Source organism: Rhynchophorus ferrugineus, unplaced genomic scaffold, assembly GCF_030347505.1.
Source record: "Rhynchophorus ferrugineus isolate W39M unplaced genomic scaffold, kcgeb_rfMv2 rfM11, whole genome shotgun sequence".
Lineage (NCBI taxonomy): Eukaryota > Metazoa > Arthropoda > Insecta > Coleoptera > Curculionidae > Rhynchophorus > Rhynchophorus ferrugineus.
Window position 1 is genome coordinate 23,992,034 of NW_027472590.1, and position 24,266 is coordinate 24,016,299.

General features: G+C 31.8%; 2 protein-coding genes across 3 annotated transcripts in view; one reads left to right on the top strand and one right to left on the bottom strand.

The window, feature by feature from the left end:
• The window catches only part of Dop2R (dopamine D2-like receptor), a 116,733-nt gene that overhangs the window by 15,840 nt on the left and 76,627 nt on the right, over positions 1–24,266 (bottom strand). Inside the window, exons 6-7 of the mRNA XM_076417036.1 lie at positions 14,548–14,727; positions 4,880–5,064 (exon numbers count right to left, since the gene is read on the bottom strand). Of these exons, the coding sequence (XP_076273151.1) occupies positions 4,880–5,064; positions 14,548–14,727 (365 nt within the window). The remainder of the gene's footprint in view (positions 1–4,879; positions 5,065–14,547; positions 14,728–24,266) is intronic.
• LOC143205324 (uncharacterized) lies at positions 18,052–20,741 on the top strand. 2 transcript variants are annotated; one of them, XM_076418566.1, is made up of 4 exons: positions 18,052–18,722; positions 19,007–19,277; positions 19,335–19,502; positions 19,605–20,470. In XM_076418566.1, exons 1-4 carry the CDS (start codon positions 18,222–18,224, stop codon positions 20,468–20,470), a joined length of 1,806 nt encoding a protein of 601 aa, XP_076274681.1. In that variant the 5' UTR covers positions 18,052–18,221. The 2 variants fall into 2 exon arrangements, with proteins under 2 accessions (XP_076274681.1, XP_076274680.1); XM_076418565.1 differs by having other exon boundaries at positions 19,007–19,502; positions 19,605–20,741.

The following is a 24,266-nucleotide window of genomic DNA, read 5'->3' on the forward strand; positions in this document are numbered from 1 at the left end:
AAGTATTTCTTATAGCTGCCTATAGTAGAAATGTAAACCAGCCAATCAATTTAATCGAATAGCTATCAAAAATAGCACCATCTGGATATTGGACATCAGAAAATATTTCTTCAGAGACACCTATTGAATCATCTCTCTGTTACTATATGCTACTCGGCGAAATTCGAATGAAATATCTGTAAAAATATAGATGAACGGCAATTGGTAACGACATCGTATATTTTTATGTTTCCTTTTTTCTGGGTATTATGCTTGAAAATAAATTCAGTTATTTTTTCTTGTAACAAGCAATTCTCGACAAAATAAAATATCACCGGCATCAGGTTACGTCAAATCCTGAAAATAGTCTACGTGATAGAGAAATTTATCAAGGGGCTACACCCACCAAGACGTATGATTTATTTCATAATGGCATCAAAATGACAAGAACTGAGCCCGTAGCAATTTTTTTAACAATAAAATAACTGGCGGTTTTGCGAGATATATATATATATATATATATATATATATTTAGATCGTCATAAATCGTTACTTAAAGGATGAGTTTAGAGTAGCTATTCAACGAAGCCATATTATAGCGGGCTGAAAAGTTCTTTTGCGCACTTAAAAGTTATTGCACTTCGAAAACAGTTATTGATGAAGGTTACTTTGGTCATAATTTGAAGATAATGTCATAGAAAAAGACACCAGACAAAATTACTTGATAAGGAAACACTGCAACGAAGGAAACGAGACCTAAACCTATATTAATATAAGCTATAAATAAAACCTAAATATGTTCTCTAAAATTAATTACTGGTATATGCCATTGTTAGTTAGGTAGATTAAGACTACAGGGGATACCACTACATTGAAAAAACGCTCCTAGAAATCTAGCTTATAGCTGGGTCGAAAAGAGTTGATGAATAATAATATATAACATTAACCTACAAACGATTGTGACTGCATAGTTAATTGTAGTTTAAGATTTATAGTCGATAATATATTCATTGGATTATATATTATATATTATGATGTTAAATTAAACTATATTTGCTTCGTTATCTTAGAGTAAAATTTTCTATAAATTAACATGTGTATTTTTGTTCATAAGAGAAGATTAATTGGAAAACAAGACAATAATAAAATATATGTTTAAATGTAGATAGAAAAAAGAGACATAAAAAAGTCGTAACAGTTTCCTTTCGATTTTAGCCGCAACCAATTTAACGCCACGCAAACAACGACACGGGAGATGGTTGGTGAAATACGTTAGACAAACCGCAATGATCTGGCAAATTTGACTCATGTTGAAACGCCTGAAAAGTTGTCCAAAATTGACAGGAATCCCAAAATATATTTAAAATTTTATACGAAATAGCGTTTAGGTTAGTTGTAACATTTACCTATTCGTTGTATTAAATTTCTTTTAATTCAAAATAATTACTTTAATAAACTAAAAATTACTTTAAAAATACTGCGCCAGTACTTCTTTTTTATTTTATACAAATATTTCCATAAAAAATTTAGTATATAAAAAATACCAGATCCATATTTATATGAGTTTATGATAATGTCTCGCTGATCTTAAGGTATTCGAAAATATTCCTCCTGGGGCATATTTATATTTTTTAAATATTTTAAAGTCTCTTTTTTAACAACGAGGGTTTATCTGGACTCGGCACTAAGCCTACCGACTGGCGAGTGTCCAACTTAGAAATCATCCCAGAAGACATCCGGTCTTATGCAGCCTGGTTACTGGCCTGACTGGGATCATATTCCTTATCGGATTTTGCACTCTTGCCTAAGGACAATCACAAATGATGAACAATTACGCACATACATTTACGACCATGCGCCAGCAGAATTCGAACCCGGGACTATCGCAACAGTAGGAGGACCGTCCTGTCGCCGTCACTACTGCGTCAATCAAGCTGGTATTGAGAGCACATTCAAATTGGAACTAAGCACAACTTATTAAGTATTATTGAAGAAAATATTAATAATTTTTTTTATATGATATAGCAAAATATTACTGGCAAGATAAATGATTAATGGATAAAATACACCAAATAATTAGGTTGCAACTATGCAATTGTCTGTAGACCTGTTTTACAAGAACTGGTCAGTATTTGAGTTACTTGTGAGAAAAATCGTAATTGAAATATAAAAATATTTTTGGTATTTGTAATTGAATTTCTTGAAAATTACTTTTGAAAGGATTTTTTTTTGAAATAATGAAAAAATTTGGATATTATTTTTGTAGTTAATCTAAAAATATTAAGTGTTATCCAATCTCGTTTATAAGCTATACAAGACAATTATTACGATAAGAATCCAGTTTAAAGAAGTATTGATTTGTTGAGGTCACACTGTACCATATTAATAAAATTAAAATTCAATATAATATGGAATTTTTACGATCCAAACTTTGTTCCCCAACAATTTATACAATTTAGGGGAGATATCAAGTACGTGAAAATCAACCGCATCTCGTCCGGAATCGCCGAAAAAACGTATCTGTTTGGCAAATATGCCAATTTAATATCTGAAGGGGAAAAGTGTATTTTCGGAAAGGCCCAGATGCAGGTAATATGGGAAATTACGCTTTCCTGATGGCCTATCGACGCCATATAAAATTTTGTTTAGAGGATATATAAATCTCTTATAAACTGGAAAAGAATGTGGGGAAGCTTGATCGTTTTATAGTAGCGGTGTGGAAGAAGTTGAAAGTACCAGTATAATGTGTTTTAGATCTCATCATATATAGTCAGGATTTTTTAGATATATAAATTTTATCTCTTTTTTCTTCACATTGTTTAGTTGTGTTAGGATGCTGATTCATATAGATAATGGTTTTTTTTCAAAATCTGTACTATATAACATGTCATGCGACATATTAGCTCAAGTCCACGCACCGGCCAGCGTCGACTATCGACGGAATATACTGTTGTACATCGCATTTTGGCTGCGGGTGAAATTTGTAATAGAAATTGTTCAGAATCGATTGTACCGTCTCGGACTCAACACATAGTTTTGTCTCTTATTTGTTTCTCCGTATAATTAAAATATTAAATTGTAAGAAGTTTGTTTTCAATTAAGCCCATCGTAAAATTTATATCTATGTTATGTAATACCTGGTTACGAACCTGACTCACGGCCATCTAGTGGCATAAGTGAAAATTGTATAAAGCTGCTTTTTTCTCAAGTGTCTACAAAATTCTTCAAGCATTAATGTTAAAAATTAGTGGTTATAACCCAGCAAACATTATTTTGACGTTTTACTTACGTGATTACGTTTATTGAAAATGTCAAAGTTAATAAATAGTCATACAGTAATTTTGATATATCATACATATTAATTTTTTGTTGCTGTTCTTTAAAGTATTACTTTTTGGTATGTTTTCTCCATTCTGACGGATATCACATAATTTAACGGGTTTAATAATCCGTTCTACAATTTTCACAATAACATTGTAAAAATAATTATAACTTGTCTCAATACATTTTTGTGTTGAACAAGTAAGTAAAATATAAACAGACACAGACTTTCAGCTGTGCTGCTCTGCTGTCAGAATGAGGGAACAAAAAGATAGAAAATTTAATACATCTTATTTAAATTGATAGCACTAAAGATATATGAAAAAGGAGCGCTATAGACAATTTTGATTTTATTTTCCAGGAGATATCTGATGTATTCAATTAGATTGCTGCCTTTCTTATATTCACATTTAATTATTTTTTGTTTATGTTCATTATATATTTCATTATATACTTATATTTTAGCTTTATGATATTTTAAAATATTTGTATGTACATTGTGAATTTTATTTTAATAAATTATTTTGAAAAATTACATTTGGGTATTATTTAAAATTTAACTGGTTAGTAGAATATGATGTCAGAGGTTGGTCACGTGATGTGAATGAAATCCTCGACCAATAAAATGCTTTCCTATTACAATATTTTCTTTACAGGAGCCTGTAATGGTAATTTAAACTAACCAATGAAATGTAGAGAAATGACGTTCTCAGCGCCTTCCTACTGAGACCATGCAAAACAATTGTGCTATTACTTGTATTAAGTTAACACTCTATATATTGCCCTACGTGTTAGGATTTTCTTATATGTCAAAATCAAACTAAACACAAAAGTTAAAGTTTTGATGTCAGAAATTTCGATGAATTCACTTATTTTGGAAGGACTACAGTTATCATAGATATTTGGCGTCAAATATCATTAAACTGTAAATAATTGCAATGTTTTATTCAATGATATGTAGACTAACATTTAATAGAAATGCAGTCGATCACTTCACTGGTACATAAGCATTTTTTCGTTTTGTTGTCGGTAGAGTTGAAAAGTATTTCCCTGAATAGATTTTGAGCCGTAAAACTTGGGAAATAAAGCCGGATTTCAATTTGTACTTTTAATATATTTAAAACAACATATAGTTAAAAACGTATACACAATATAAATTTTTTTTTTTGTATTCTATATCATTAATATGACAGACGGTAAATGTTTGTTTTGATTTATATAGCAATCTCTATATTGTAAGTGACAGTTTGGTGAAAAGCTTCCAGATACTCGCACTCTTTTGTTTGTAAAATTTGCCCCTGTCATCTCATAAATTAAAGCAACCCTCCTAGAGTCCCCTTTTAGTATTAGACATTAAAGTCTTGAATATCACTATTTCGTAAAACCGTTTTAAAAAAATATCGTATTTTGAAAATGTTATAATCATGGGGACCAGTAAATCGAATGAAACTCCAATTTCTGCGAAACTAAAATAGATAAATCTAATATTTTATGAACCGAAAAATCATCCTCGATCTGTGAGTGTTGTTGGGGACGAGGCTAAAGCAGATAGAAAAAAAGAAAATTCGGAAAATCTTACCTAAGACGATGGCCAACGTTTTTGTAGCTTTCCGCTCCTTCTTGGCGGATGATTTTTCCCGTTTTTTCCTGCTGGCCTTGTTTACTTTATAAATTGTGAATCTCGCAGCCGACGTCGCTTTTTTCTCCTTTTTCGAGCCGATCGATCTCATGCTAGCCGTTCTCGAATTGATTGTTGCAACCGTTCTGAAATTCAGAAAAATAGCTTTTAATTATGGTATTCCTGAAATATAGACACGTTTAATTGGGTTATTGAAATGGTAATTTTAAACAAGCACACCGCTCTACAAAGAAAATCTTGCGCATAGGTTTTACTTAGTATGTGATGATATATATTTTTTATTATATTTATCTCTTAGAACTTCAACAATCTGCCCGTGGGCCAATAAGTATTATAATATGATTTCCATTATACAATATAACTCCACTGACATGTAGAAGATGACTTCAGTCAGTGATCTGCCGTACAAAATTATAATCTAAATTGTATTCTAGAGATTATTATAATCACTCTATGTGTCTGTTAATCAGTTCCTATAGTAGTTTACGTTTGAACCTACGCAATATACTATCATAGCGCACATTTGACCGTTTGGCGAGTGCATTGGGATGCACTAACACTCTTTCAGAGTACTTTGCACTAATACTGCGAATCACACTCGTTATGGGTTCTAAGGGAATATCGCGCTAAATTAGTTTAACCCCAAGCCGCTTGCGTTCTGTCACTGTTTTTTCCACTTTAAACGTAGAACAAAATGCGTTCCCAGATATTTAACGTTGTCTGTTTGCGGAAGTTTACAATTATTGATTTTGATTTATAATTATTGATTTTGTGACACATGAGTAGATTTTGTCTCATTTGTTCTGATACGCCATGTTTTCAATCACAATTCGACTTTAAGATGAATTTGGAGGTTTCTTGTGGCTGATATTGGATCCCTGTGTGATGATAAAACCGCTGTATCGTCAGCATATATTGCAACAGTAGTGTTGCTAGATCAACCATATACAATAGATATAGCAGTGGACCAAGAACACTGCCCTGCGGAACACCTGAATAAATTGGATGGAGGTCAGTATATTCGTCCTCTGTTTCAGAATTTCTGCCTTTGAGGCATGATTTGAGTAGCTGAATGTGCGTATGGGGCGAAAGCTTTTTCAATTTAACATGCAGTCGAGTGTGCCATACCTTGTCGAAGGCTTGAGAAATATTGAGAAATGCAGCGGAGTAATATTTTTATCATTTAGGTTTTTATTAAATTTGTTAACTAATCTATGTTTTTTTTTCTGTTGTTCCGTGTTTATTACGCGAGCCAAATTGATTGTCTAAAATAATATTTCTCTCTTCTATGTTTATTTTGAGTTTTCTATTGTATAGTATTTCAACAATTTTAGAGATCACAGGAAAGAGGCTAATAGGACGATAACAGGAGATGTCTTCTGATTTTTTCCCCGGTTTATGAATCATCATGATTTGAGCCACTTTCCCAGTGCTAGGAAAGTAATATAGTCTTTACATGTGATATGATTCGTGCCCAATTAATGTCGGTCTTTGCGCGCTATCGCCCTCGAAAGAGGTGTAAGAGGGCGGGGGTAGTGTTTCTAGCTAATGTGTTTCTAGCTTTGTGGCTAATATGTAACAGTTCTGTATTGTGCGTGTATATTTGCGGCGAATTTATTAAACTAGGAGAAAAAAGTACAACTTAAGTAACAGGAGGGGCAAAAGTTCCGCTACCATTTTGCTCAGTTTCTACTTAACCATTGTAAACGTCCTAATTTTATTATGGATAAATATACGCCACAAGAACGAGCAGAAATAATGACGATATTTATTGAAAATAATCGCGCCATTACTGCCACTGAGCGGAAATTGCGTCAAGAATATAGTAATCGTCCAGAACCTCACAAAACTATATTTTATCGTTTACATGCTGCAATGTGGAAAATGTAGCTCTGGTACACGATAGTTATGCAGAGTCTCTAGAAACATTAATTCGGAGACGTAGTTCCCAGTTATACATATCTGCACGCAGTTTAAGGCGAACTTTGAAAACTGATTTGAAAATGCTCCCGTCCAAAATTTAATTCAAATTGCTATGCGAGAGATCCGAATCAACGAGTTGAGTACAGTAATCCAATCGTAAGGCTGTCTGGTGTAACTGAAGATTTTTTGTCTAAATTGATAATGAGCGATGAAATCGATTTTCTTCTCAGTGCTTACTAAAAACAACCGTATGGTGTAGTATTCATGCTGAAAACATTATTGGACCCTATATTTTTGAAAATGATCAAGGGGTTGCAGTTACTGTGATTGCTGAATGGTGCTAAGACATGATTCGAAATTTTATTGTGTTTGAAATGGAAGACCACGGACTAGAGAACATGTGGTTTCAGCAAGATGGGGCCAGAGCACATAATGCTCCTTCAACAATTTAATTATTGAATGACGTTATTCCACGAAGACCTCCGGATTTAATAGCACCAGACTTTATCTTAATGGGGCTTTTAAAAAACAAAAGTTGTCTTAATGCCTTAAATAGAGCCGAAAGTTGCATATCAGATAGTGGTCACCATTTAGCCTATATAATTTTTCAATCATAACGAAAGGAAAAGCGTAAAGACAAAATAAATTTTTATGAAATCAAAATTTACTTATCTTTTCTATGAGCGATCAAAAAAGTAGCGGTACTTTTCCTCCACGTTGTCCAAATTTAAAGATTTGCCAATCCTATCAAACTTATTTCAATCTACCTGTTAATAGTCAAGATAAAAATGGGCTCCACATGTGTCATAAAAATCTCGCCGATATATTCCTATTCTCTTTTATTGTCTGGAACCATTCATTAAGTTATGTTTTACGTCTTATTGTGGGCTAGTACAGAGGTGAAAAAAGAGCAATGAAGTTTGCAGTGCTAAAAATTTGGGGGGTACCAAGTGACCATCACACAAATTGTTATGTTTGCATTTTAAATTCACTTGAAGGTAAAATTCAAAGAAAATATCTTATCCTTATCTTCCGTAGACATCCGTTCCAATATCCCACATAGAATAAAATTCTGTAGCTACTCCTCCTATATTCGAAAATCAACCACTCTCTCGAGATCCAAGCCATTCATTACGGAGTTTATCTGTAGTCGTACATTCCGAATTTGGTATTGAATCTAAACCAAAAATATTATGCTTTGTCAACTTTGAACATCTCATGAAGACTGATTTAGAGACTTAAATTTTCCAAAAAATAAAGCAGACTTAAACATAAGAAAAGCATGGTGGTTAATATAATGGAATTTACTAGTTATTGCTGTCCAAATACCCACTACACTCTAAGCATGATGGGGGATTATATTTGGGGATTGATAAGACAAACTTTTGTTGAACATAACAAGAGAAGTAAAATTGTTAATTTTCAAGCATTTGGACTCTACTTTAAGACAACTAAATTATAAATGGAAGCTCACTACATTTTAATAAATGATTTTTATGTACAAAATTTATATATATTTCGCATATGAAATCAAATGTACAACTATTTCTTGTTCTTATTCCTATTTCTATGTAAAATAGCAACAAATACTAGGTACACTGTCCCATGCGCAAAAATGCTGTAGACAGGTGTTGTTGTGCTGTTGGTTATATATGTGCCGATTTAATTTAAGACTTTTTGTCATTTTTCTGGTAATACCATTAGAGACGTAATGAAAGTAATAAAATAAAAAAAAACAAAAAAATTATTTACAATAGTAATATGCAATGGACAGATTGAAATAAGAGAATTATTTTTAAGCTATAGGTGTGATTATTAAAATTATAGTACAGATAAAAGCAGAAAACCTAAAAATTCGCCATATTATATCAAACAACAATCAAAAGTATTACAAAACATTGACGTCACTTAAAGCATCCTAACAATTATTTTTACATTCCTACGTCTGAACCTTTAGGAGCACCTTGTCACAGTTAAAAAATCAGTTTTATACTAGCAACTGAACTGGAATTTACCAACCTGAATTATCGATGGTAACTTTTCCGTGGGACTACTACTAAAATAATAGTTTTAAATATAATTTTAGAGCTCTTATAGAATTTGAAGTAAATCAGTATTTCATGCAATAGCTATGTTGTAGGATGTTGAAGAAAGTCAACTAAAAAATACTATCAAATTAACACTAGAAAAGGAAGTCAATAAGCCCAGATAATAAGTCTAAAATGTACCCAATGCTCACTGCTTGGGAACTGTGAAAATATTATTATTGAAATCAAGAGTTTCATACTTATTCCATAATGATATATCAAAATTATATCGGTGGACAACCTACTGAAAATATTATAATGGTAATTTTGAGACACATTTAATATGAATTTTGCACAGGTGATAGTAACTACAATAGAAAATGTTATATATATATAAATATATATATATATATATATATATATATATATATATATATATATATATAAATATAAGTAATGATGGATGCGTGGTTTTGTTAAACTTTTTGCAGCAATATTTGGAAATAAAGTAAAATGCACAAATAGAAATTTTAAAGTTTATTTTAATAATAGACTAGTAAAGAGCCAGTGACAGTCTTAAATAAGAGCACATAAAACTGCGATACTTCATCAAGTACTTAAGACAAAATCTGCGTTTAGCCATGATTTGAAGTATGAAGCTCCCCTATACGTTAAATTGTAAAAGCTTGAAAAACTTCTATTGTTCAATCAAATAAATCAGTTACCCTTACCCTGGAGATGAGCTATACCACCAGATATTTGATTTTAGCTTTTCGTAATCCAACCATGATGGGATTTGATTGACTTTTATTGGCTTGTAATTAATTAATAATTTTCTTTTTATTTTGAGAATAATATAGTTCAGTAGTGTCAAAAGCCATTTTTTTCCATCTGGTTGACACTTTAATCTTGTGAAAATCATGTAAAATAAAACCATAAAAATAAACAAATTTTCCATACTATTTAGTAACTAAAAAAAACAAAATTACTAGTAACAATCAACCAGTACCAAATAAATAAGTTGTATTGTCATCAAGTATTCCATCATTCTAAAGCTGAGATTTCGGAGAGAAAAACTAAAACAAGTATTTTTCCAATTCGTTCTTGAAGACAAATTTAAGTTTAAGTTTTGTAGTCTGGAAAAGCATCAAATGAAGTAACAACTTATATACCTCCCTCACTGTTACCAGTAATATCCAAGATTTGGAAATGTATATATGAAAAATGAAATATGAAAAAAATAACGTAGAAAATGATACCGATTAGAGAGAAAAAAACCTAATACCTACAACATCACTTCAGGTTTGTTAAAAATATTCGACGATCTACAGCTATATTCAGCTATATTCTTACATTTAGCAGAAGACTTAATAAGGTGATGGCCTTGTTCATAAACTACATTGAGTTACTGAAATTTTACATTACAACCAGAATACTTAGGGTCAAATAAGAGGAAGCCTACTTTACAATAAAAGAAGCTACGGCTGGTGTACCACAAGATATTGTAATGGGGCCAATGCTTTATCTACTATACACTTGTGATATACCACAAATGAAGAACATTACAATTGCTACTTTTTCTGATAACTTTGCGATTCTTGATGTTATGGACAATAGCGAAGATTCATTCCATATGACAACAACGTTAAGTATCGCCGAATGAATCTTGATGCAAAACTTCGCTGGAAGGAACATGCAAAAGCCAAAAGGAAAAGAGCAGGTGTTGATATATAGGAAAATGTATTGACTAATTGGAAGAAAATCACAAAAATCTGTACCAAATAAACTGTTTTTATACAAACAAGTATTGAAACCTCTTTTTAACCTAAGTTTTCGAGAATAAAGTCCTAAGAAGAATTGTAGATGTACCGAGATACTATAGGTGTGATACTTACACCGAGAACTTCAGATACCGACTCTCACTCAGAAAATCTAAGGATATTTAAGAAGACAATGGGACAGTCTCAATACTCATGTCAATATCGAAGTAATACAACTTTTGGAAAGCGCTGGAATAGGACACAGACTCAAAAGTATCAAACCTTTAAGCCTATTGCTTGCGCGTACTTTCTTCTTGACAGGTTATTTATTATTAGTCACAAAGACTAGGCTTTACGTGAGAACAGGTGCTTGTTAATGTGAACTAATTTTGACCAAGTATAGTTCATATTCTCAACATGTTTACATTAACGACAGTGGTCCATTCAATTTAAATAATAAACGTTATATTAAAATAAATACTAACTATGAAATTTTCAAACTCTTATAGTTTTTCATTCAATAATTAATCCATTTTAAGTATTTCGCTGGCTAATTGGAATATGCTCTTTCTGTTGTTAGAAAAACCTTGAAAAACGCTAAAAAAAATTTAGGAATCTTTATTTACAGTTATGGATAATGGAAAAGGCTCCGAGCTGTGAACCGACAAATTCTGTGAAAAGGAAATATCATGAAAAAGTTTCGAAGTTATAATTTACAAGTTGTTATTAATTGTGATGATTAATTTTTTATAGTATTGAACTTTCGTAACTATCATCGTACCTCCAACAGAATGAAATTGATATGGCTTGTGGCAATGAATTACTACAATAGATATGTCGGTTTAGAAGGATATACAATCAACCTAAATTATTATTGTTGGGAAGAGATAAGGAGCATTGCCCAAAATAACCCTTTTAGACTGTATTAAATCCATCAGACAAATGTAAGAAGAAATTTATAAATGGTGCAACCGTGAACAGCTATTTGATAGATGGGGAATTAACAATTTAGTTGTTGATTCGAACAGTGACAGAGGCAGTGACTGAAAGAAACTCTATTGCTACTTTTGCTGATAACATTGCGATTATTGATGTTACGGATAATAGCGAAGATTCATTCCATATGACAACAACGTTAAGTATCTCCGAATGAATCTTGATGCAAAACTTCGCTGGAAAGAACATATAAAAACCAAAAGAAAAGGGCAGGTGTTGATATATAGGAAATTGTATTGGTTAATTGGAAGAAAATCACAATTATCAGTGCAAAATAAACTGTTATTATACAAACAAGTATTGAAACCTATTTTTAACCTAAGTTTTCAAGAACAAAGTCCTAAGAAGAATTGGTGCACCGAGATACTACAGGACTGATACTTACACCGAGAATTTCAGATACCGACTGTCACTCAGGAAATCTAGAGATTTGTAAGAAGACATTGGGACAATCCCAATACTCATGTCAATATCGAAGTAACACAACTTTTGGAAAACGCTAGAACAGGACACAGACTCAAAAGCATCAAACCTGTAAGCCTATTGCTTGCGCATACCCTGTTGCTGACAGGCTATTTATTACTAGTCACAAAGACTAGGCTTTACGTTAGAACAGGTGCTTTTTAATGTGAATTAATTTTGACCAAGTATATTTGACCAAGTATATATTAAAATAAATACTAACTATGAAATTTTCAGACTCTTATAGTTTTTCATTCAATAATTAATCCATTTTTTAAGTATTTCGCTGGCTAATTGGAATATGCTTGTTGTTAGAAAAACCTTGAAAAACGCTAAAAAACTTTTAGGAACTTTTTTTATTTATAGTTATGGATAATAGAAAAGGCTCCGAGCTGTGAATCGATAAATTCTGTGAAGTTGTTATTAACTGTGATGATTGATTTTTCATAGTATTAAACTTTCGTAACCATCATCGTATCTCCAACAGAAAGGAATTGATATGGCTTGTGGCAATGAATTACTCCAATAGATATGCCGGTTTAGAAGGATATACAATCAACAATTATTGTTGGGAAGAGATAAGAAGCATTGTCTAAAATAACACTTTTAGGCTGTATTAAATCCATCAGACACATGTAAGAAGATATTGATAAATGGTGGAATCGTGAACAACTGTTTGATGGATGGGGAATTAACAATTTAATGGTTGATTCGAAAAGTGATTCGGATAGTGACAGAGGCAGTGACTAAAAGAAACTCTACGAAATTATATGTAATTATATATTCATATGGCATTTATTACTATAATGTTAAAATAAATTATATTTGCCAGCATTAGTTATGTTTTATTGTTTTATTTAAGTTACTGTTTTGTTATATCTCAAAGCCAAAATAAACTGTAAACGGAAGTATGTGCAATAACCTTGCGACGTTTTGACGACATAAATTCAGATTAAATTGTATATCTTCAAACCTCCAGATGACACGTGCCAAAATTTCATAATTATTTGAAGCTTGATTTCATAAATACTTTTGGGAAACAACGTTATACAGTCCACTCAAAATAATAGTTTTAAATATAATTGTAGAGCTCTTATATAATTTGAAGTAAGTCAGTATTTCATGCAATAGCTATGTTGTAGAATGTTGAAGAAAGTCAACTAAAAATATTAACAGATTAACAGTAGAAAAGGAAATTAATAAGCCCAGATAATAAGCCATAAGAGTACCCAATGCTCGCTGCTTGGGAACTGTGAAAATAGTATTATTGAAATCAAGAGTTCCATACTTGTTATCATATATCAAAATAATATCGGTGGAAATCCTACTGAAACTATTATAATGGTAATTTTGAGACACACTTAATATGGATTTTACACAGGTGATAGTAACTACAACAGAAAATGCTTCATCAAGTACTTAAGACAAAATCTGCGTTTAGGCATGATTTAAAATATGAAGCTCCCCTATACGTTAAATTGTAAAAGCTTGATAAACTTCTATTGTTCAATCAAATAAATCTGTTGCCCTTACCCTGGAGATGAGCTATACCATCAGATATTTGATTTTAGCTTTTAGTAATCTAACCATGATGGGATTTGATTGACTTTTATTGGCTTGTAATTAATTAATTAATCATTTTCATTTTTTTTTTGAGAATAACACAGTTGTTCAGGAGTTGTTGTTCTATAATGTTAAAATAAATTATATTTGGCAGCATTAGTTATGATTTATTGTTTTATTTAAGTTACTATTTTGTTATATATCAAAGCCAAAATAAACTGAAAATGGAAGTATATGCAATAATCTTGCGACATTTTGACGTCATAATTTCAGATGACGTGAGCTCACTGTATATCTTCAAACCTCCAGATGATACATGCCAAAATTTCATAATTATTTGATGCTTGATTTCATAAATACAATAGTTTTGTGAAACAACGTTATACAATCCACTCTGTAGTCCACATTTAGGCCCTAGTAACGATGGCGTGTTAAAAATTGTAAAACTAACAGGTAATTGCTGAATATGAAGAATTATTTTAAACGTAAGGACAAATATGTCTACGAAAATGGTATAAAAATATAGAGACCGAATTTATATATATTGAACGAAATAATATTTACGAGCAAAGTTGAAAATTGCTTAAGAGGCAATGCGTTCGATTAAATAATATTAAGTTAATTTTAAATAACATTATGTTTGTCGATCTATATTTCCTTTTATTTCATAATAAAAAAATAAAAAGCCAAACAAACAATAACATAACATAAAAAACTTGCATACATTATATTTGATAATAATTCTGCTGGAGCATATATGTAACAAGGGCATAAAATAATAAGCAGCTTGCAATCAAAGTGCATTAACTGAAAACACAAGCTAGATTGATTTGGAAAAGCGACCGTAATTTATCGCGTTGCAGATTGCAAGTTTCACCTCATTTCCGTGTCTATTGTGGCGCCATTCTTCTTCGCCCCGGAGCGGTTAGTGCTGAATATTCGCGGGCTATCGGGGGCTATACTGTCGGCCTGACTATGCGCATATCCAGAATCGTTGTTGCCATTAGGATCCCCCAAATTATTTGGTGTCGCAAGGCTGGCCACCACGCTTGATATTCTGAAATTCAGAGAGAGACACAGAGGTAATAAAATGCTAGTTTCGTACTCATATTTTATGATAGTCCATGCACATTGTTTCTGATGTTCATCATTTATGATTTGTATGTAATGATTAAATGAGTTCGAAGTATGTTTGAACAATTTTTATTTGTTTAAATATAACTCTAGTTTCCAAAAGGCTAAAAAGAAACATTAGTATAAATAAAAACACAAATAAAAGTTACAGTATGTTCCATAGACTAATTTCTGCAAGCAAGAATTATTATTTGTACATTATACAACATTATACAACCTAGTACTCATTCTTTGTGACCACCATTTCTATCACATATAGATTCTGTATTAATATCCAACATTGTTATGAATTTATACTGTTAGATTTTCATTTATTTTTAAAAACATGAATATATGTATTTATATGTTTTCAATAACACAAACTAACGATGCAGAAACTTTTTCGCTCTCCAATTTCTCTCGTTTTAATATTCAAAACCCCGGCTTGGTGGCACAGTAGTAAAGGCGACAAGACCGTCCATCTACTCTTCGGATAGTTGCTGATTAGAATCCTGCTGGGACATGGTCGCAAATTTATGTTTGTGATTGTTTAATATTTGTGATTGTCCTACACAAGAGTGCAAAATCTTATTATAAACCTATTGACTGACTATAAACCTATTGTGGATAACATAATCCACAAAAATATTGGTTGTTTGACGAACCTTACAGTCCACTTCTTGCACAACCATTTTGGCTTTTTTCCTGAAAATATAGGTGATGTGAGTGAAGAGCAAGGGAAATGGTTTAATCAGGACATAAAACTGATGAAGCGATGATACTGCGGCCGCTGATGTGTAAGTATTATAGTGTGTTGCTCTTAACAAAATACATCATATCAGAGAAAAACCTACGCAAGAAACTTAATAGATAAATAAACGAAACATAATCTCGTTTTAGTAATTTAATATAGTTGTAAGAACGCATTTTATACAAATTAATATTTTATGTTTTTACAATTTCATATATACATTTTTTTAATGTCATATTGTTAGATAATCGGGTGATAAAATGTATATATGAAATACTAATTCGGTACCCAAACATACATGGGAGTTATACACACTGGTTTAATATTTTTTAAAATTATGAACATTTTTTTTGGTCAGTAGCAAATTTATTGTTTAGATAAATATATAGTGTACTAGTTTTTTATAACTATCGACTCCGATAGCTTTATCAAGTTGAAAATAATTCATAAAGTGATTTCACCGAAAGCAACATTTTAGATGATATTTCGACATAGAAAAATTCTTTACTAGATAGACATTACCTTTAATTAGTTTGACATACATTTATCTTCACGGAAGATGGAACCAAAATTAATATCTACAGGTACCCAGTATAAGGATAGACAGTTATATGACTTTCAGTGTTCTTTTAGCCCCTTGTATTTATTAGTGTCAGTTGAGAAACGAAACCCTATGACTTTTAACATACCATGGCCATTTAATAATAAGAGAGTGAGGTAAAGTTATCAAAAATCAATAGTTTGGTGTAAGATACCTGTACGTCCTCGGGTTAATAGCATAGCATTCTTTGGTTTTTTCTAACAATTTTTGCGAACATTTGATTACCCCTTATAATAACCACATATAAATTACATCAAAAGCCCAGAGAATATTATAAATTAAAGCAGCACACTATTATACTTACACATCAGCGGCCGCGGTATCATCGCTTATATATATATATATATATATATATATATATATATATATATATATATATATATATATATATATGAGAATGGGCACTAATTCTTTTGCAGAAAATGTAGCTTGCTCGGAGAAGAAGACACTGTTTATATTACTAGAGAAGAAATTAGAAAAATAATTCCGAAAAAACACAATGCGAAGCAGAAAGAGCAAATAAGGAAAATGGCATTGATAACAGAATAGACAATGTATCTACAGATTCGAAATCGGTCACTCAAGAATCTTAAATAGAAATTGTTAATAACATAAAGGTGGTGCTTATAAATTATACAATTATAATAATACAGTGGTTATTATTTATATGGATTGTGTGTATGTCTGTAAATGTGTATTGAATAGATTAGATTTTCTTTCTTTATTTTATTCCATCTATTGTAATAAAATTTGTTAAATGATGTATTATTTCGACATTATTTATCTGCTCCGAGGAGTTATATAAACCGAAAGAAATAATAAATCACTAAGCTTCAGATCCTATGTTATCTATATATTTCATCCACTTTCTATTAAGTACTATGCTGAAAATTCATGACACTTCGTTTAAACATTTAGCTTTTCTCTTCTTTTGAAATATCTGTAAAATCAGAAAGATATAATAACAAATAGACAGAAAAAGTATACAAACATGACCATATTTCATGCTTACGTTTACTATAATTTTCAAATAAGCTCTGTTTCAAGAACAAGAAATAATAATAGAGTACGTTTTTTTAGTATTTAGTACAATATATAGTTTATGCTTTTAGATTTGGCAACACTGCGTGATATTGCAAGCCAAGCATTCCTCAAAAGAAATAGCGACGTACCGTATTGCTCTGATTAAACGTTTTGCATTTATTTGTTTAACAATTAAAGCGTTTGATATGGCTTTTCATAAAGTTATATTTTGACGTTTTAATCAAAAAGAAAAGAAGGCCTTTTACTTTAACATTTTAGTATTTCAATAGGATTACAAAAATTGAGAGTCACAGTTAAGTTTACTTAAATTAATTAAATGACTGAAATTTTGTAGTGTAAGTAAATTAATATGTCAAGTTTGTAATAAGACATACTTAGTAGCAAAAAAGAAACAGACATATGTATTTCACCATGAGCTTGCTGTGCAACTGTCCTCAACTTAGTGATTTTAGTATACAGTATACAGTACAGATATCTTATATATAAAAATGAATCGCAAAATATGTTCCTAAGCGCATAACTCAACAACGCCTGGACCAATTTGGCCAAATCTTTTTTTAAAATGTTCGTTGAAGTTCAGGGATGGTTTTTACGGCGAGAAAAATTAGAATTATTGCTGGAAAAACCCTAAAAATAGCCCTTTTTGTTTGAATTTGTTTCGTGTATCAGTTGACAATTCATCTGTCATCTGTCAAAAGTCATCTGTAACAGACAACTTTTTTTTTTTTAAATTTGATATGACTTGAACTCAAATCCTTTTAATCCGTACGAATTGTTTTATTTATTTAAAATTTTTTATTTGTTTAAAATTTAATTCAAATTTTAAATAAATAAAACAATTCGTACGGCTTAAAAGGATTTGAGTTCAAGTCATATCAAATTTAAAAAAAAAAGTTGTCTGTTACAGATGACTTTTGACAGATGACAGATGAATTGTCAAGTGATACACGAAACAAATTCGTATATCGTGTTTTGTGCAGAGTGTTTAGTTAGTTAGTGTTTGTTTAGTTCGTGATTAGTGAAAAAATAATTTATATTTGATATGCCTCCTATAAGACGAAGCAATTTAGGTAGAAGAACCAGAAATGCTATAAACCAAGCTAATTACCGATCTAATCGTACTGCACAAGAACGTGACGACGGAAATGAACGTGAAAGAATTCGGATATCACAAACGCGTGAAGCGCGAGCGCGACATTCAACTAATAATCGCGCAAGTTTGAATCCAGCTGCTTTCAGTTACGATGTGTCAATTGACTACAGTAACTACCAATGTGTTGTTATTGGTTCTATGAACTTGGTTTGCTCACACTGTAAGGCATTAAAATACAAAAACGAAGCCAATGGATTGTGTTGCGCAAATGGTAAAGTGAAATTGATACAATTGGATCCACCACCAGAACCATTGTACTCATTGGTTTCAGGAATAGGAACAGATTCTATACACTTTTTGACACATATTCAACAATATAACAATTGCTTTCAAATGACTTCATTTGGGGCAACAAATGCAGTTCGGGAAAATTTTATGCCAACTTTCAAGGTATGTATTATAGCAGTTACTCATAATTATTTTAGCGAACAAAATTTTCTGTCACCAAAGTTAAGATGTGTTACTAATCTTCAATTTCTTAATCATTACGAAATATATCACTTAGTCATCATATTATATGGTGATTCAGTTTCAGTGACACTTTTATTATATTTTATATTTGATAGATATTAGTTAAAACTAAATATATACTTTTTAAGATCAAATATTATTTAAGTTTGATCATTGACAATCCATTAATTTATACCACACCATAATATTTTTTTTATTTACAGATACAAGGGCAAATATATCACAGAGCAGGTTCACTGTTACCAGTGTCAGATAGCGACAACAAATTCCTGCAAATTTATTTTATGGGCAATTCACCACAAGAAATTGATCTGCGTTGTGCACATAACAATTTAGTAAAAAGGTCTATTGTAGAACAATTACAAACTTTATTTCATCAACACAATCAATTGATTATATTGTTTAAAACTGCCCTGGATCTGATGCCATCCGATAATCACAAAATTGTAATCAGAGCTGATAAAACACCTGCAGGTCAACATACAAGACGTTTTAATGCACCAACTATTGATGAAGTTGCTATCGTTGTAGTTGGAGAAAACTTGGAATCCCGTGATATTGTTTTACATCGTCGGAATTTTCAATTACAACCTATAAAGGAAACACACCGCTCATATGATGCACTGCAATATCCCATTATATTTTGGCAAGGTGAAGATGGCTACGATTTATCAATAAAAATGATAAATCCCATTACAGGTAACTAAAATATTAGTTTAGCTATGGCGATAATATCTCAGTCACTATATTATGTATTTTAATTTTATATTTGAATGTTATTAAAACAAAATCTGTTTACAGGTTCTGAAACCAACAAAAAAGTCAGTTCAATGAACTATTATTCATACCGCCTAATGATTCGGGAAAATGCAGATAATCATATATTGAAATGTCGGCGATTATATCACAAATATGTTGTTGACATGTATGTTAAAATTGAAACGGAGAGATTAACATTCATCAGGTTGAATCAAACCAAACTCCGATCTGAAGAGTATATTCACCTTCGAGATGCGATTAATACTGATGGAAATGCACAGAATGTCGGTCGGATGACTATTCTTCCAGCAACATACATCGGAAGCCCTCGGCATATGCACGAATATGCTCAAGATGCCATGTCGTATGTTCGTCATTATGGTACAGCAGATTTGTTCATCACATTTACATGCAATCCGCAATGGATAGAAATTAAGCAGGAGTTATTACCTGGGAAATCATCCATTGATCGTCATGATATTACAGCCAGAGTCTTTAGACAAAAGTTGAAATCTTTAATGAATTTCATCGTAAAACATAATGTGTTTGGTGAGACACGCTGCTGGATGTATTCTGTGGAGTGGCAGAAACGAGGATTGCCACATGCACACATTTTGATTTGGTTGGTTGAAAAGATAAGGCCAAATGAAGTTGATGCAGTGATATCAGCTGAAATCCCTAATGTACAAGTAGATCCTGGATTGCATGAGGTAGTTATCAAAAACATGATACATGGTCCCTGTGGAACTCTTAATCAAAATTCACCGTGTATGATGGATGGTAAATGTTCAAAACGATATCCACGGACATTAATATCGGAAACAATTACTGGTAATGACGGTTATCCATTGTATCGTCGCAGATCGACAGCAGACAATGGAAAATCAACAATTGTCAAATTAAATTAACAAGATATTGAAATAGATAATCGTTGGATTGTTCCATATTCACCCATTTTATCAAAGACATTCAAAGCACACATCAACGTTGAATCTTGCCATTCAGTGAAATCGATTAAATACATTTGCAAATATGTAACCAAAGGGAGTGATATGGCTGTGATTGGAATTGGTGCAGAGAATTCTAATGATGAAGTTACCCAATACCAAATGGGCCGCTATGTCAGTAGTAATGAAGCAGTTTGGCGAATATTTTCTTTTCCTATTCATGAGAGACACCCTTCTGTTGTTCACTTAGCTGTGCATTTAGAAAATGGACAAAGAGTGTATTTTACAGCACAGAACGCAGTACAAAGAGCTGCTCAGCCACCATCTACTACATTAACCAGTTTTTTTGAGACATGCCAAAACGATGATTTCGCACAAACATTGCTATATTCTGAAATGCCAAAATATTATACCTGGAATCAATCCTCAAGGAGATTTATACGACGGAAACAAGGAAAACCAGTTCCAGGATATACAGATGTATATTCCACCGATGCGATTGGCCGGATTTATTCAGTACATCCAAGCAATGATGAATGTTTTTATTTACGACTGCTATTAGTCAATGTACGTGGCCCAACATCATTCCAACAGTTACGAACTGTTGATGGTGAATTGTGTGGATCCTACAGAGAAGCCTGTCAACGTTTGCAATTGCTTGAAAATGACGCTCATTGGGATCAAACTCTCAATGATGCTGTAATATCATCACACACTCATCAAATACGAACATTGTTTTCTATAATCATATCTACATGCTTCCCATCACACCCAATTGATTTGTGGATCAAGTACAAAGATTATATGTGTGATGATATTTTGTATCAAATACGGAATAGAATGGGAAATCCAAATATACAAATCAGTGAAGAAATTTACAATGAAGCATTGATTTCAATTGAGGACATGTGCTTGATAATGTCAAACAAACTATTAATTCAATTAGGCCTGACCGCGCCCAATCGTCCAATGCATGACGCTTTTAACCAAGAGTTGCTTCGAGAAAGACTGTATGATCTCAACGCTTTGAAAGAATAAATTCAAACAAATCTTCCACTGTTAAATGAACAACAGAAGTATGTATTTGAAACTCTTATGAAAGTAACAAATGATGAAACTGGAGGGATTTATTTCTTAGATGCACCTGGTGGTACAGGAAAAACTTTTTTTATTTCATTAATATTAGCAACAATTCGCTCACAAAATAAAATTGCACTTGCACTCGCTTCGTCGGGAATCGCAGCAACTTTGCTTGAAGGTGGTCGAACAGCCCATTCAGCACTAAAATTGCCATTAAATATGCAAAGCAATGAAACTCCAACCTGCAACGTTTCGAAGAACTCTGCAATGGCAAAGGTTTTGCAGCAATGTAAATTGATTGTTTGGGATGAATGCACGATGACACATAAAAAATCTTTGGAGGCTTTAGACAGAACCTTAAAAGATCTACGTAGCAATAATAACCGATTTGGTGGTGCAATGATTTTATTAGCAGGAGATTTTCGTCAAACATTGCCAGTGATTCCACGATCAACGCCAGCTGATGAACTCAATGCATGTCTAAAGTCCTCCAATTTGTGGAAACATGTTAAAGTACTTCATTTAAGCAAGAATATGCGTGTCGAGTTGCAAAATGACCAATCTGGAAACATATTCTCTAAACAACTCATTGACATTGGTAAGACATGTTGACGGCTTGCTTTTGCTATGACTATAAACAAGTCCCAGGGGCAATCATTAAGTGTTTGTGGTATTAATCTAGAAAACCCATGTTTCTCACATGGTCAATTGTATGTTGCCTGTTCCCGTGTTGGAAAACCATCAGATTTGTTTATCTATGCGCCAGGTAATCAAACAAAAAACATCGTATACCACAAAGCAATATAATGATAATAATAGGCACAAAAACTGCCACATTACAAATCTTTTTGACAGGACGAAGTCTGTCGGGTCAGCTAGTTCCATATAAATATTGAATTTCGGCAGCATCGTTTTCGGATCCAAAATGTAGATGTTAAACAATCTAATCTTTATTTTAAGAATTTCTAAGTCTTTAAAAGTTGGAAGGCACAGGACGATAAAAAAAAATATTGCTTCGATAATTTCTTTGGGAACAAGAAGTTAAGAAGCTTAATATACAACTGTATAAAGAGTAGTTGTCAAGGTAGTAATTTCCATAAAAGCATTGATGTGATTATTATCTTACGAATGAGTCTGTCTACATAAGTTTTTTTTATTAAGAATGCTATAAGACTTAATATTGAAGCAAGTACAAGTAGCCAATATGAATTTCAGAATCTCTGTCATAAATTTTGACAAGGTAATAGAGAATTATATATTTAGGTAATATTAATTAAACGTCCAGTTTATAGGCATTAAAGAAGTGCAGAAAAAGATTTATATATATATATATATATAGGTCATATATATATAGAAAAAATAATAAATATGGTCGTGTTTTTTTAGTTGGAAAAATGTTTTATTGCAACTTTTATAGTATTGTAATTAATTAGTAAATAATAAGTATAAAGGAATGTGTCTACAAGGAAGTCGTTTTTTGCTGTTGGAAATTTTATTTATATATATTATATTTGTATTATTCAAATATGTGGTAATTTAATAAATGTTTATGGCATAGTTAAGGTTCGTTGTTTTATATCCTTTAATTTATAATTAAAAATTTAATATTATACTGTATTTTTTTTACCTTCTATAAAGTGTTTTGTAAATTAATGTCATCTTACTGTTTTTTAAAGGTCATTTTTACTATATATACCCATATGGTATATATAGGTTAATATAAAACTTATGAACATTACCATTTAATTTAAAAAGTAATACGGAGGATATTTTACGTCTTGAAGACTGATTCTATTCCGATATCAGAAGTTCGATTATAATTAAGACATAGACCTACTCACGACGTCCCAAACAACACTGAGAATATTCAAATATCTCTAACAGTGGAGACGTGACAGATCGAAGCGTGCGTGCGTGTGTGTGAATTAACTCATTGTTGATCTTTCGAGAAAAGAGATTTCTGTTGCAGAAGCCAATTACGGGGTAATAGGTAAGACTCCATTTTAAACATATTTTTATGCTTTTTGATGATAACTATGCAATAATTCTAGTTGTTAGTAATATAATGTGGTTAAATCAAATTGTAATTTTAGGCGAGATTTGCGAAAATTGTTGGTCCAGTAAACCTGTTATTAGATATTTGAAATATAACTGCTTCGTATTATCATTTAATCCATCTTATGTATTTCTATTAAGCAATTTGGTGTGTTTGAATAAATAAATATGAAATATTCCAGTGGACACTAACATTTTTGTTAACTCCCAAAACAGTTTTACTTTGACTAGAACTAATTGGATCGAAAAACCTCGTATTGTGCAAGAAAAACGTTATTTCTCATCAAGATCAAGCCGTAGCTTTATATATATCTTACAGCAACATAATACTCGGCCTAATAGCAGTATGAAAATCACATTTGCGTGCAGGCACAATAAATGGGCACAGTGACATTTCCGAATTTCGACCGTATCTGCCATTTCGCAAGGATTCCTTTCGCGGTTTTATTATTAGGGTAGTTTTACTTTATGGGGGTAGGGGATTTAGCCCTAGAAACTTTAATATTTATCGACCGAAATATTAAAATTATTGCCGCATGGGAAGCGACAAGGAAATGAAAGATTGAGATAAATTTCGTTGCCTTTATGTTTCGATTTAATAAAGTTACATTAAACTCGAACA

Coding starts and splice junctions, on each gene's coding strand:
- LOC143205324 (XM_076418565.1), top strand. CDS start 18,222: ATGCCTCCTATAAGACGAAGCAATTTAGGTAGAAGAACCAGAAATGCT. Junction 18,723..19,006: donor ATTTTATGCCAACTTTCAAG/GTATGTATTATA, acceptor TTTTATTTACAG/ATACAAGGGCAAATATATCA. Junction 19,503..19,604: donor AATGATAAATCCCATTACAG/GTAACTAAAATA, acceptor ATCTGTTTACAG/GTTCTGAAACCAACAAAAAA.